Genomic DNA, 14,599 nt, shown 5'->3' with positions numbered 1-14,599 from the left:
CATCCCGCCTCACTGCTCTCACCCTGTTCCAAGCTGCCGTCATTTTTCACCCGTATGTCGCCCATCATTTCCTTGTTGTACTGTTTCCGCCAGTCCGTTATCCGTACGGTAGCCCAGGTGGTCTCTTAGGAACTTGAAATAGGTCATGCCATCATCATTCTGTTTAAAACTCTTAAAAATCATTCCATTGCAATTGGAATAAAATCCAAGTTCATGTTTTCCCACGTTCTTTGTGACCTTGCCTACCCCTCCATCTTCACTTATGCCCCACTCCCTCCCCAGCTAGATGTGTTTACAACCAAATCTGCAAACCAGTATCCAGCTCCTCCCACAGAAGCCCCAGTGCTCAAGGGCAGGACAATGAAGATACTGTTTTTCCAGAGGATTACGACTTGCAGAGTGTTAGAAGATAATTCTCTAAGAGTTATACAATGAATGGAGTCCTTATCAGCAACTTTAACTCAGTTATTCATGTAGGATAAAGTAAAAAATTATCACTGTGTTCCATCCTTCTTTCATTTTCCCAAGTGCTACCAGCCTTAGAAATTACACGTTTCTTTGCAAAATGTTCATTCCACTTTTGGCCCGATTAATCCTTTTCATCCTTCAGATACCGGCTCAAGTATCACTTTATCAGAGAGGTCTCCCTTCTCACACCTACCTCTGCACTGTCAAGTAGGTCCCTCCGTTATTTTGTCCTAAAGAATCCTGTATTTTTATAGCAGTTAGCATAATTACATTTGTGGGTATAATTTATATATGAACATACATATTTAAATGTGTAAATACGTATATGGTATATAATTCTTAAAATGTATGTCTTCCCCAAGAGACTCTAAGCCCTATGGTGACAGAAACTAGCTAACCTAGTACACTGGTATAATTGACTATCAACATCAAGTATTTGTTGAGTGGATGATTTATTTCACTTCTGAAACTGTTTAGTGTCTGATGAGAACCTCCTGGTTTTCAGCTCTCATTCCCAGGGGACTTGCCCTTTGGCCCACAGTCACTCTCCAAGTGGCTTCTTGATGTCTCCCTTTCTCCTTCCCTCCCTTCCTATCCCATTCCCTTCTGGCTTGTTTTTTTTAATCTATCCAGCTTGGACCCCAAGTTCAGTTACTTGAACTACTCGTCTCAGCATCTGTATCCATGCCCTTTTGCCCTTTTGCTACTTCTACTCTGAAAACTCCCAACAGTGACATTTCCCCTGGGACTGCTGATTACTGAAGGAGGGAATTTTACAGCCTTGGGGATTGTTGGCAGTCTGTGGTTTTGGGGGGCCCTCCACACCTGTCACCAGTGTTTGTTCCCCATCAGCTTTTCCCTTCTATAGGACATTTATTCCAGATTCTTATTCTTCTCCAGCCCCTCCTTCTGCTTCCCATTTGCTTCCTTTCTGAGATTCTCATTTTTATGAGTGAATTCACCAGTGGCTTAGTTCTTCACATCAGACTTGTTATTTTAGACTCCTCTCTGAACCTTACTTCCCTTCAGCATATATGGAGTATCTTTTGTGTATCAGGCCTGGGGCCAGGGGTTCAAATCTTAGCTTGTAAATGTTTCTTTAGCTCCAGACCCAAAGCTTTGTCCCTCCCTCTATTTCCAGGTGGCCTCTTGTTGGTGCCTCTTCTACAGACCTGCCCTCCTGTGTTGTTACTGACATGTTCCTCTTCCCCTAGAGAATGAGCTACTCTGGAAGGGATAGCGCTAAGTTCCTGGCATCTTTGTATCCTTGTGCTTGGCTGCCAGGATGGTTTTATTTAATGAGAAACCAGTGGGGCTTATTGGGAGAACATCTGGTATTTTTATATAAATAAAGTTTTGGTGGTGAAAGAAACCTTAGTTTATTCAGTTAAATGAAAACCAAGGCTGTCTCTTGGTTATTGTGTTGCTTTTTAATGTATTTATTTGAGTTGCACAGGCAATATAGTGAATACATTTTCACTAAAGGATCTCCTAAATATGTGGAGTGAAATGTGAAAGCTTCCTTTATTCCTCCCTATTCCTTCTGCTTCCTCCATCCCAACGGTTGCAGGTTTAGTGTGTATCTCCAGATCACATTGAATGCATTCCATACATGCAGATGCAAACATACATTTTTTTATCCAACATAAATGTGTTTATACTCCGTGATTTTTTTTCAGTTCACTAGACTTTTATATCAGTGTCACTGAAAATACTTAATGCCTATATTAAATTATTGACATGCTACAGTGAACATCTTTATATGTATGTGATTATTTCTGTGGAATAAATACCTGGTCACGTGCATTTTAAATCTTGACGGATATTGTTAAATTGACTTCCACAAAAGCTTCAGTAATTTATATTGCCACCAGCACTGTGTGAGAGTGGATCTTCCTTGTCTGTACTGGGTATTATCAGGCCCAACCTGTTTTGCCAACCTGACTGGCAGAAATTGTATTGCACATTGAAATGGGGTTATTTTTGATAGTATTTAATCTTTCTCAGATTGAGATTTTGGTGGTGATATCATGTCTCGTTCAGAGTTTTTGTTTATTAGAGTAAATGTTCAACCTTAAGGTTTCTAGAGATTAGATTCGTAGAGAAGCTTGTTCCTTACTTTGCTAAATTTGTATACCACAGTTGATCATGCCACTATATTGTGAATCTTTTGTGCCACAATGCAGTGAAGATGCTAACTTGGAAAGTGGCAGTCAGATGACTTCAGTTGATTTGGAGAAGACTCTTAGGGTGTCAGTCAAGATTTTGGTTGCCAGTTTTCTTAGCTGGCTCTCCAAATGTCCTTTGTTGTTGATACTGTGTTTTTTTTTTTTTTCTTCTTGTTTGTTGTTTTTTTTTTTTTTTAGGTTAATTTTTCTTAATTATTATCAGAACTCAACAAGATATATAGCTTGTACCCTTTTAAGAAAAGTAATACTTGGAAACTCAAATTTATCTAACAGGAGGATTATTACTTGATCTTTTGAGAAATCAATCTTCTTTAGTTATAAAAATTTTAAGAAACTATATAAATATCAATTCTTTATAACCAAAAGGCTTATTACATTTTTTTTTTCCTTTCAGATAGTCGGTAGAGGATGCAAAATGCGAGAATCCCCCACTCAAATCAAACTCAGGAGCAAGACTGTTTGCAAAGTCAGTATGTCAGTGATAAACAAGAAATGACAATCAAGCAAGAGAATGATGCCAATGTGGAGGTGGAGGAAAGTCTCCCCTCTTGTTCCTCTGCTAATGGACCATCCACTTCTGCCGAGGGGTGTTTATCGGAAGTTGCGAGGAGAGGGCCGGCCCCGCTGCACATCGACAGACATCAGATACAGACAGTGGAGCCGAGTGCGCAGGCCCTTGAACTGCAGGGGTTGGGTGTGGATGTGTATGACCAGGACGTGCTGGAACAGGGTGTGCTTCGGCAGGTGGACAGTGCCATTCATGAGGCCAGCCGTGCGGCCCAACTTGCCGACGCGGAGAAGGAGTATCGGTCAGTCCTGGACGACCTCACGTGAGTGTGGACCATCTTCTCTGATGGCAGAATTTGTGTTTACATGTGATGGAGAAATTCAGATAGTAGGTGTGGTATTCCAGAAATTTAGGAGGTTTATAGAACCTCTTATTTGGTGGATGGAGTCAATCAGGGCAGTCCTTGACCTTGTGTATGAACTCCAGCCCTTTCCCTCAGGAGCAGCATTGAACGAGATAGTCAGGGTCTCAGGCCAGCTCACAACAACCTGTTTATGCATAATGTCTTAGAGAGAAATACTGTTCTGAGTACCCCAGAACTCACAAGCGTGTGCCCAAAATGGTTTTCAGGAGAAGTGTACCTAAAGTGATGTGTGCCACTTGAGATACCAGGAACGCCTCACCCCCCCCCCCATTTTTCTCTTGTCTTATAGTTTCTTTCCAGTTTCCTGTGTCTAAACCAAGTGTCAGTCTTTTGGTAATTTTTCAGATTTGTGTTTCTAGAAGTAATGTGAAACAACTCCTTGCTTTTCCTTTCTTCTCTCCTACTTGTGACTCTATAGGAAAGATGAAGTCCCGTGAAAACTTCATTTGTGTGTTAGAGGAGAAGCAGGCTTTGGACCTGGGCTAGAAGGGTGGGGCAGGTGAAGATTGAACTCCTTTCCTATAGCCAGTCTTCCCTGTCTTGGCCAGTGTTCTAGACTGTGTCAGGCAAGCACGAAAGAGTAAAGGAATGGGTGGAGGAATGGTGCAGTCTCAGATGGGGATGGCTAGGGGAGGGGAGAGGAGGGAAGAATGAGGAGTTATTGGCTACCCTCAGCCAGGGAGACTGTGGTACAGATGGCTGTTGGAACTTAAAGGACTTGTTTTCTGCCAGCAGCATCCTGGTGTGTTCTTTGGGCCTCTTGAGTATCAGGTATTCTGGAATACTTGTAGTATTCCAGGTGTGAGGTGCTCGACTTCTGATAAGGAACACACTTTTGCATTTGACCTTGGAAATGTGCCTACTGCTTGCATAGGTGACGTCAGAGTGCTGCAGAATTACCACGCAGATGGACACTAGATCCATGGTGACAACGTGGTTAGACTGCCAGTAACTTGATAATATCTTTCGTCCTGAAATCCGCAAAGGATACAAATAGCAAATTATACAAGTGTCAAGATTGAATTTGTGTTTTGAAAATTGGGGGTTACCATTCTATGGTGTCTGTTTTAGGAGCACTGTATTAGGGATTGTTTTTTTTTTTTCCCCTTCACACTATAAAATATTATGCTACAGCAAATAAGTCTTCCAGTGTTGTGAAAGGAAAATATTGTTACAGATATCTGACTTATATAAAAAAATGTGTCAGCATTTTTAGTACTTTTCCAAACTTTGGGTGTGACTTCCAAAATGGGTTTTAAAAAGCCATGCTTAGGTGGTTGATAATGGGGGAGGTTGTGTGTGTTTGGGGAAGGGATATATGGGAGTCTCTATACCTTCCTTTCAATTTTGCCGTGAACCTAAACCGCTCTAAAAAAATAAAATCTTTAAAAAAAACCCAAACCACGTATATGCATTTTTTTTTCATCTGGAAGGATAACTTATTGCACATTGTTTTAGCACAGTCTCTTGAATCATGTAGACACTTAAAATGCTTGTAGAATGAATGAAACCACTTACAAATGGGAATGTGCTGATTTCAATCAGCCAGATCAAAGAAAACCCTAGCTGTTACTTTAAACTTCTGATAACCCTTCAAGTTCTATATATGGCCAACAGGTATATGCATTCTGGTTTAGTTTCTTTTGTCTTTTAGTTAATAAGAAGTAAAAGGACATCTTTGTAGCATTTCTGTCTTCACATTATACTATAAAAAAAATGTTACCAGAGTGGAAAATAGACATTTTATTTTATTTTTCAGGTCATGTACAACATCCCTAAGGCAAATCAATAAAATTATTGAACAACTTAGCCCTCAAGCTGCCACCAACAGAGACATCAACAGGAAACTAGATTCTGTAAAACGACAGAAGTATAATAAGGTGATTCCAAATAACACATTAAGTAGTGCATTTTTGAAAAAGTCATCATTTCCGTTCATTTAATATTTGAGCAGTATTCTGAAAAGTAGTTAAGATGTGAAGGAAATAGCTATAATAGAAAATTTTGAGTTCCTTTTTTATGTTTAATATTTCAGCTGTTTCCCTTTAATATCTTCTGTTAAAGAATATCTTTGAAAATACACACATATATACACACATATTTGAGAAGAGGTTCCCTTGTTGGCTGTGCATGCTGCCTTATTGATGTTTATGATTATAGTCTTCCTTGCTGTGCCATTTTCTTTTACCCAGCTTAGGCTCCTGTTTGGCGTGCAGGCCTCTCATAAGTCTCCTTGTGTGTGTGAACTTTTTTTTTTTTTTGCTTGGCTCCTTCTTGTCCTGATTATGTACACTGTGTTTCCTGTTGCTGCAGCCGTCACCCCTCACACACGCATGCTCGCTGTTCTTAGGTATTATGGTCTTCACCCAGACATACTGATGGGTGTGCACTTAGGTTTGTACAACTTCAGGGTAGGGAATATCTGTTACTTATGACACTGTTTTTATGAGGTTTGAAATGTTTTTTAGAATTTATGCTTTATGAAAATAGAGTAGATAGGAATGACTAGTTTTGATCATTTGATTTCTGCCGTCCAAAATGACGAGCAGATATTCTTGTGCTGGCCCACGGCAGTGAGTGAAGTCCTTGCATCTCTTATTTAAGCTTCACTAGTGATGTCTATAGACTCAGTGCCTCCTTTTGCTTTCCACTCACCAGTCCATTATTCTCACCATCCCATCTTCTATCACCTACCTCCAGAATAGCAGCCCAAAGGTTAGAGCTAGCAGTGGCTTCAGGGAGTCGGAGTCTCACCAAAGCAGAGAGGACGTCTGGCTTCTTGTGGGAACCTGCGAATGGACGTTCAGAGACCTCTGACCTTGGGCTTCTGGTGGGCTGAGGTTTCAAGGAGCAGTGAGGACCAGACTTTGGGCCATTTTAGATCCGAGTCCAAGTCAGTTGTATATTCCTATCTTTCTAAAATAGCCCTTTGATGGTTTGAGATAGACTGTTCAAAGAGAAAGGCTGTGTTTTGTTTGTTTGTTTTTAGAAAGGCTGTTTAAATGAGATTAAGTGAGAGAAAACTGAAAGAAAAGGCATTGCATGTATATGTATAAAAGTATAACATGGCATTTATATTCAGCGTTTCTCCTCATCCCACTCTCATGTTTGACGTTTAAATATTCTCGACCTTGGGAAGAAGAACCAGGTACCATAGGCCTAGTTAATTGGAGAGGCCCTAGGTATGGCTGCATAGCTTAGCACTGGTGATGTAGAGGGAGAGAAGACAAAGAGGGGTCTGGGGTGGCTAGGGTAAAAGGGTATATCTAAATGTATATTCCTTTTAAAGTCTAGTGATTGGATAGAATACTATTACAAAAGACTGTAAAGGACAATCGTAAATATGGTAGATTATCAAAGGAGGCTGACTTTTTCATGTGTTCGAACATTTGTATTTGTTTCTTATCCCTACAGTCTATTGACCCCATAGTCTGTCGGTTGCTAAGGTCGGAAACAAAAGTTTAATACTGTACCCAGTGTGCAATGGAGAAAACCAAGTAGAGCAGTTCTGCCTCCTCAGTGGAGAGTCAGTACATGTGAACTTAAGTGCTCAGGCACGTAGAAAGCTGGGCCGCCCAGCCAGGAGAGTGGGTGGGGACAGGGATGCCTGCCTGATGGAAATGCTTTTAGGCCTACATCCTGCTAGAAAGTGGCAGTTGCTCAAATAAGGTTCTCTATAATAATAGTAACATACAGAATTCGTTCTGCTTTGCTTTTGACTAAAGTTTTTAAATTTATCTTTTGTATTTAACAATAAATCACTCACTTTGTTGCCGTTTTCTGTATTCAATATTTACCATTCAAGGAACAACAGCTAAAGAAGATCACAGCAAAACAAAAACGTCTCCAGGCCATCCTTGGAGGAGCGGAGGTACAAGTTGAACTAGATCATGCCAGTCTGGAGGAGGAGGATATAGGTGAGGGTACTGGGAACAGTGTCTTTTTTTCTTGAATTGGTGCCTAATGCCTGTAGGGGTGGAGGGTATCTCCACAGTCCTGAAAAATCCGTGTCTTTGCCTTATGTTCAAACAGATTTAGGAAGATTTTATTCTCTACACTTGTAGAACCAAATCTTTTAAGTTATAAGGGGGTTTTTGGAGAATAAATAGTTTAACTCCATCTGCTAGGGGCTACTGGTGCACATTTGGTATTATGTTTAGTAAATTAGGGAGCTTAGCATTCTTATGTGGTTAGTTTTGTAGAGACAACTAACATCTTGATCTAATCACTGTTTTTTTTTTTTTTAAAGATTTTATTTATTTATTTGACAGAGAGAGGCAGCGAGAGAGGGAACACAAGCAGGGGGAGCAGGAGAGGGAGAAGCAGGCTTCCCACTGAGCAGGGAGCCCGATGCGGGGCTCGATCCCAGGACCTTGGGATCATGACCTGAGCGGAAGGTAGATGCTTAACGACTGAGCCTCCCAGGCGCCCCTCAAATTACATTTTTAAGTCTAGCATCATCAGTCGGTATTCACAGAATTGCTTTTACATATGTTTTTGGGACATATTTGGCAGGCTTTCCAAGCATTACATCTTTTGTTCAAGAAAAGCTGTCTTCATTCAGGTTATCCTATGGCTCTGATTTTGTTTTTATTACTGCTTAGGATGGGTGTCTTTTGGAAAACCTTTTGAGAAAATGCATAAGCTCTGAAACGAAGTATCTTTGTAGTTTGGGTGTGTGTATGTGTAGATGTGTGTTTAGAAGTTATTGGTAGCTGTGCAGTCATTTAATACTTGAAATATAGATTAAGGCTTCTTAGCATGTAAGCTTTCCAAGCATATATTTTCTACTAGCTCCTGAAGCTTGTTCAGTAACACAGGAGAATTATTATGAAGAATTAATTGAGGCAATAGAAAAAAAATATCAGAGAGATGGACTTTTAAATTTCAGTCTCTCAGTACGTTGGGCCTGCGGTCAAGGCTTTCTGCTGCTGAGGTGCCGTGTTTCTCGTTCCTGTCTGGCTCCCTAAAACCTGCTACTGCGTTTTACCTCCTCTTGCTTGTTTGGTAAAACTTTGCCCAGGATTAATAGTTACTTCCCCAAAATCAGAAGCCCCTTTTTGTCCTTGCCGTACTGGGCATGTCTGTAGCAGCTGATACTTCTGTACCTTCCAGGATCCCAGTCTCACCTAGTTTTCCTTTTGACCCTCTGACCACTTCAGTGGGTTGTTTTGTTTGTTTGTTTTCTTTTTTGAGGGAGAAAGTCTGGGGTGGGAAGTATAGGGTGAGGATGAGGACATTAACAAGATGATTCTAAAATTGATATACAAATGTATTGGGCCAAGAAAAGTTAATCTTGAAGAACAAAATATCAAGACCTGTTATCAAGCTACAGTAATTAAGACGGTGAGGTATTGGCACAGGGAAAGACAGATAGACCAATGGGACAGAATATAGGGTCCAGCAAACAGACCCACCCATATGTGGTCACTTGGTTTATGACCGGTACGGCAGTGCAGTGCTGTGAAGAAGTACCATCTTTTCAGTAAGTGGTGCTGGGTTGATTCACACGGAGGTAACATGAATCTTTGCCTGTTACACCATGTACAAAAATAAATGACAGAGATTTTAAATATAAATGTGAGTGGTAAAACAAAGCTTTTAGAATATAGCATGGGAGAGTATTTTCATGATCTTGGGGCAAAGACTTAATGAGATACAAAAATGCTCACTGTAAAGGAAAAGGTTTGATAAGTGAGCTGTATCACAACTAAACTTCTGTTCAAAATATAGCATTAAGAGAGTGGAGGGGCGCCTGGGTGGCACAGCGGTTGGGCGTCTGCCTTCGGCTCAGGGCGTGATCCCGGCGTTGTGGGATCGAGCCCCACGTCGGGCTCCTCTGCTATGAGCCTGCTTCTTCCTCTCCCACTCCCCCTGCTTGTGTTCCCTCTCTCGCTGGCTGTCTCTATCTCTGTCAAATAAATAAATAAAATCTTTAAAAAAAAAAAAAAAAGAGAGTGGAAAGGCAAGCTAAAGAGTGGGAGAAGATACTTGCAACACATGTATTAATTGAAGGGCAGGAATCCAGAGTGTATTAAAAAACCCTCGAGAAAGGGCTAAAGACTCGAACATTTTCTTCAAAAGAGGCTATTCAGAAGGTCAATAAATCTATGAAGAGGTGCCCTAGTTCATTAGTTTGTAGGGAAATACCAATTACAACCACAAAATGGTACCATTACACACGTACCAGAATGGCAAAAATGTAGACCAGTTGACACTCTGAAACACTGTTGGTGGAACTTAAAATTAATAGGACCATTTTGAAAAACTATTTGGCAGTGTCTGCTAAAGCTTAACATACCTGAAGAATTATGTATAAATGTATTACCAAAGGATGTGTACTGGAATAGTTATAGCAATATAATTCATAGTAGCTAAAACCTGGAAGCTACCCAAAAGTCCATGAACAGTGGAATGGAAAAATCATAGTGTAGCTATAAGATAGAATACTAACAGCAATGAAAATTAACAGCTGCAACTATATTCAACAATAAGGATGAATCTGAAGCATAATGTTGAGCAAAATAAGCTAAGTGTACAAACATCTCATTTACATAAAGCTCAAAGCCAGGCACAGCTTGCTTATAGTGTTAATAGTGTGGGCAGTCATTATTTTGGGGTGGGGTAGAGACTGGAAGGTGCCATGAAGGGTGCATCTAGCGGTGCTAGTAATTTCTGTTTCTTGATCTGGATGTTGCTGTACAGGTATGTTTTTTTCTGAAAATTCACTGAGCTTTTCACTTAGTATTGTACACTTCCTGATGCATATTTTTCTTCACTGCAAGTTTAGTGAAAAACTGGCTGCGGTATTACTGGACTATAAGAAATGTAGATTTTAGAATATGGATTGTGTTCAGCCTTACTTACCTTGGTGTTTGGCTATGGGTAAAGTAATGTTGCCAGAGATTAAGTTCAGAGATTTCTGAGTGACTTAATATTATTATGACCTACCTTCCAATATATGTCGTCTGTTCTGTCCCTTTGCACATCTAACACAGCGCTGTCCAGTAGACCTGTTTGCAGTGATGGAAATGCTGTCTTTGTTGTCCATTGTGGTAGTCCTTAGCCCCACATGGCTCACTGAGCACTTGAAATATGGCAAGTGCATCTGAGGAACTGAATTTTCAGCTTAAATTTAGATAGCCACATGGTGACTGTTATATTGGGCAGTGCAGAGCAAACATTTATGTTTTACCTATTTAGGTACATGTTGATTCTTTATACATTTGCAGTTTTACTGTCTCTTGAATTTTAAGTCTGTGTGGTTGCTGGTATTCAAAGTGACATAGAAACTTGGGAGATTGCTTCCTCGGGGGCTACTCTTTGATAAGGAAACAGACACATTTGTCTATATGTTACATGCGAGTAGGTGTTTCTTTGGCTGCACAGAGTGTATTTATAATGCATTATTTTAGAAAAAGTTATTCAGAATTCACCTTCTTGAATATGAGTATGTTGAGTTTGGCATGATGAATGCTATAATAAATTTTATTCCCTTCTCTCTATATAATATGCTTTAATACATCCATGGTATATTTTAATTTTTAAAAAATTTTTATTTTTTTTAGAGAGCACATGTGAGTGGGGGGCGGAGCAGAGGGGGAGGGATAGGAAGGGGGAGAGATTCTTAAGCAGACTCTGCACTGTGTGTGGAGCCCTCCACGGAGCTCAGTCTCACAACCCTGAGATTATTATGACCTGAGCCGAAACCAAGAATCACAGGCCCAAGACTAAGCCACCCAGGTGCCCCCATCCATGGTATGTTTTTAAAATGTGAGTTAATCGTGGGTGCTGTTAGTTGAAGAAGTGACTTTTTGTGTTGTACTCTTGGAAAGGTTTAAGCTAGTGCCCAGTGCATTATTGTCCTCCCTCTTTCAGAACCGGGGCCGTCCTGTCTCGGCAGCATGCTCATGCCTGTCCAGGAGACAGCTTGGGAAGAGCTCATCCGCACTGGCCAGATGACACCTTTTGGAACCCAGATCCCTCAGAAACAGGAGAAAAAGCCTAGAAAGCTAATGCTCAATGAAGCGTCAGGCTTTGAAAAGTATTTGGCAGATCAAGCAAAATTGTCTTTTGAAAGGAAGAAGCAAGCTTGTAATAAAAGAGCAGCTAGAAGAACCACGTCCTCGGTCTCTTCTGAACTGAGCGCAACGCTCAATGAAAACAAACCAAATGAGCGAAGCAAAGTTCTCTCGAAAACAGATAAGCGCTTGAAAAAGCACATCAAGAAGCTCCAGAAGAGGGCTCTTCATTTCCAGGGGAAGGCGGGCTTGCCAAAAGGAAAGAAGTCTTTGGAGTCTGACGCAAGGGCAAGGGCAGAGGGGAGCTCCGAGGGTGACGAGTCAGAGTACTTGCCCACGGAGGAGGAGCTGGAGGAGGCAGAGGGGGCCGAGCTGCCGGGAGAGGGCCCGGACTATGAACTGAAGCCTGGGCTCAAGCACCAGAAACAGCAGAAAAAAGTCATGGTGCAGGAGATCGAGGATGACTTTTTTCCGAGTTCTGGGGAAGAAGCAGAAGCCGCCTGTGGAGGAAGAGGTCGAAAAGTAGTGAGATGCCGAGATGATGGAGATGAAGATTATTATAAGCAGCGGTTAAGGTCAGTCTGCACTTTGTAAACAGGTTGCACTGCTTGCTAAATAAGAGTTCTAGATTCAGCCTAGTGTATTAGGCCCCCATTTATCCAAGGGTTGGACTTCCTGCAGCCTTAGCCTCCTAGAACCAGCAGAGCCCCTGAGTCCCCAGTGGAGCTAATTCCGAATGCTTCTAACTTCTCTGTCTTCATTCAGATTTGGCGCAAGTCTCAGAAGAAAAGATTAGGGGAAGGGCCGGGGCAAGAGGCATGCCAGGGACTGAAGTGTGAGCCGTATGCCTTTACGCTCAGAGAGCTCACCTGTAGCCAGGGTCAGGAAGAGGAAAAGGCTGGCCTGTGTGGTGTATGCTGCCTGGTTGGTTTTTTTCTTTTGAAGCAGGAAAGTAATTGTCCAGGACTTTCCTCCAAAAAGCTGAAATTTTAAGCTTTATGTATGAAAGAATAAGCTTGTTTTTCTTAAATCCCTCTTTCCTTGTCCTGAGAAAGTAGTCCCCTACAGAATTGCAAACTTCTGTCATGCTGCCAGAAAGACCTTTCACATGCAGAGCCCACCCTTCCTTTTCACTCTCATCTTTGATGCTGCACACTGACTTTGGCTTTTTTTTTTTTTAAAGATTCTTTTTATTTATTTATTTGACAGAGAGAGAGACAGCCAGCGAGAGAGGGAACACAAGCAGGGGGAGTAGGAGAGAAGCAGGCTCCCAGCGGGGCAGGGAGCCTGATGTGGTGCTCGATCCCAGAACCCTGGGATCACACCCTGAGCCGAAGGCAGATGCTTAATGACTGAGCCACCCAGGCGCCCCAGACTTTGCCTTTTCTTTCCATGACTTTCTCACTAGATTTTGCAAATAAGATGAAAGGGAAGGTGATCGTGTTCCTTCGGGAAGTCGGTTGCCACATATTTTTTGTGAGCCCTAAAAAACAGTCTGAACGCTGCAGGTACCTGGTGTGCCCACCGAGCACGACCCTGCCACATCTCCGGCCTCCCATGTGAGCTTACACAGCACCAAGAAAGTCCAAAGGAAAGGGAATCTGTTTAACAGATAGATTAGTTTTTAAGTATTTCTTCCCGGGATGGCTTTTTCCCAGTCCTCAACAGTTTTTACTTGTTTTCTATGTAGGGGACCTCATTTATTGTGTTTCTTGTAGCTTTCCACTGACCTTCGTGAATGCAGATTGTTCTGATATTTTATCCTTCTGTTATTTAGAACTGATGACCCACATCCAGACTGTCACATACATTACCATACTTTAAAAGCAGATGTGGCATAGTTCTTTTCACACAGAGCTTGAGGACCTGTGACCTAAATCCAGTTCTTGAGAGCTGTTACACTCAGGCTCATGGTAGAGCTCATGTAGCATAGTGGAGGAGTGGCTTACATTTGTTACTTCTCATTGCAACTTTAACTTTATTTTGCACATTTAATATCTGTAGAGCTATTGGAGGCATATGGCTGGATACTGTTCAACCCTGAGCAGTGTCAGTCTCTTTCTTAGCTAACTGTAGAGAATTAATAAAAGTGTTAATCTCAACATATTGATTGTAAATGGAACAATATTTTCTTCTCATTCAATATTAAATTTATTTTAAATGTATTAGTATCTTGATCGGAAACAGTTTATTTTGATTGAGTTTTAAATATGGGTGTAGTTTAAATTCATGGCAACACGTTTTTCTTCATAATCTCAAGACTGTAGAACAGTTATTTCCAAAGCCATATCAAAGCCAGTTTTTGCTGAAGTTACAGTAGAATCTCAAATGAATTTCAGAAATATCAATAACTCTAATTGCCACCAAAATACTATAGCTCTTAAAATTTTATGGCCACAGTTATTAAGGCTGTTAAACTGCAGATAGCACATTGAAATGTTTATATTACATCCCCTTTGGTATTCTTTGGTTTGGGGGATGGTAAAAGAAAAGGCTCGGGACTGAGAAGCATTATTAAGAACATTTTAGAGCTGCCATTTGTTTTTTTTATTTTGTTACTTCTTGTTGCTGATCTTTGTATACATATTGAAATTATAATCCTATTCCCTTGAGTGAACAACAACAACAAAAAAACAACTTTAGGCTCCCTTGTCTTAGCAGTGGTTTGATGACGGATGATCAGAATAAAGCACCGTAGAGTTTGCAACATAGAAAATGAGTTTTTCTTTATGGTTAGAGTTTAGGAATATGTACCTAAGCCGGGCGCCTTTTACTGAACTTGTATTGGGTATAGCCTTGTTAATTGTAATGCTCATTTAGACTCAGAAGTGAAAGTGAGTCACTCCTAGAGATCTCAGCCCCTTTATTCTCTCAGCTGGAGCATCAGAGGTCTTTCCTTAGCTCTAGCTTAGTCCCAACTAGGTATCTTTGTTTTTAGCTGTTGCCAAGTGGTAATTTCCTGTCAACCCTTTCCTATAGCTTAACCTTT

General features: G+C 41.0%; 1 protein-coding gene across 3 annotated transcripts in view; it reads left to right on the top strand.

Moving 5' to 3' along the window:
* ERCC6 (ERCC excision repair 6, chromatin remodeling factor) overlaps nucleotides 1-14,599 on the top strand; it is a 72,807-nt gene that overhangs the window by 593 nt on the left and 57,615 nt on the right. Inside the window, exons 2-5 of one of the 3 annotated variants that reach the window (XM_002927115.4) lie at nucleotides 3,052-3,487; nucleotides 5,349-5,469; nucleotides 7,395-7,506; nucleotides 11,468-12,185. In XM_002927115.4, the coding sequence (XP_002927161.1) occupies nucleotides 3,066-3,487; nucleotides 5,349-5,469; nucleotides 7,395-7,506; nucleotides 11,468-12,185 (1,373 nt within the window). In that variant the 5' untranslated portion in view covers nucleotides 3,052-3,065. Of the gene's footprint in view, nucleotides 1-3,051; nucleotides 3,488-5,348; nucleotides 5,470-7,394; nucleotides 7,507-11,467; nucleotides 12,186-14,599 lie in introns of those variants that run through there. The other 2 variants (XM_019807866.2, XM_019807868.2) reach the window with 2 other exon arrangements.

The sequence above is a fragment of the Ailuropoda melanoleuca genome, chromosome 6, assembly GCF_002007445.2.
Source record: "Ailuropoda melanoleuca isolate Jingjing chromosome 6, ASM200744v2, whole genome shotgun sequence".
Taxonomy (NCBI): domain Eukaryota; kingdom Metazoa; phylum Chordata; class Mammalia; order Carnivora; family Ursidae; genus Ailuropoda; species Ailuropoda melanoleuca.
This window is presented reverse-complemented; position numbering and strand designations above follow the sequence as displayed.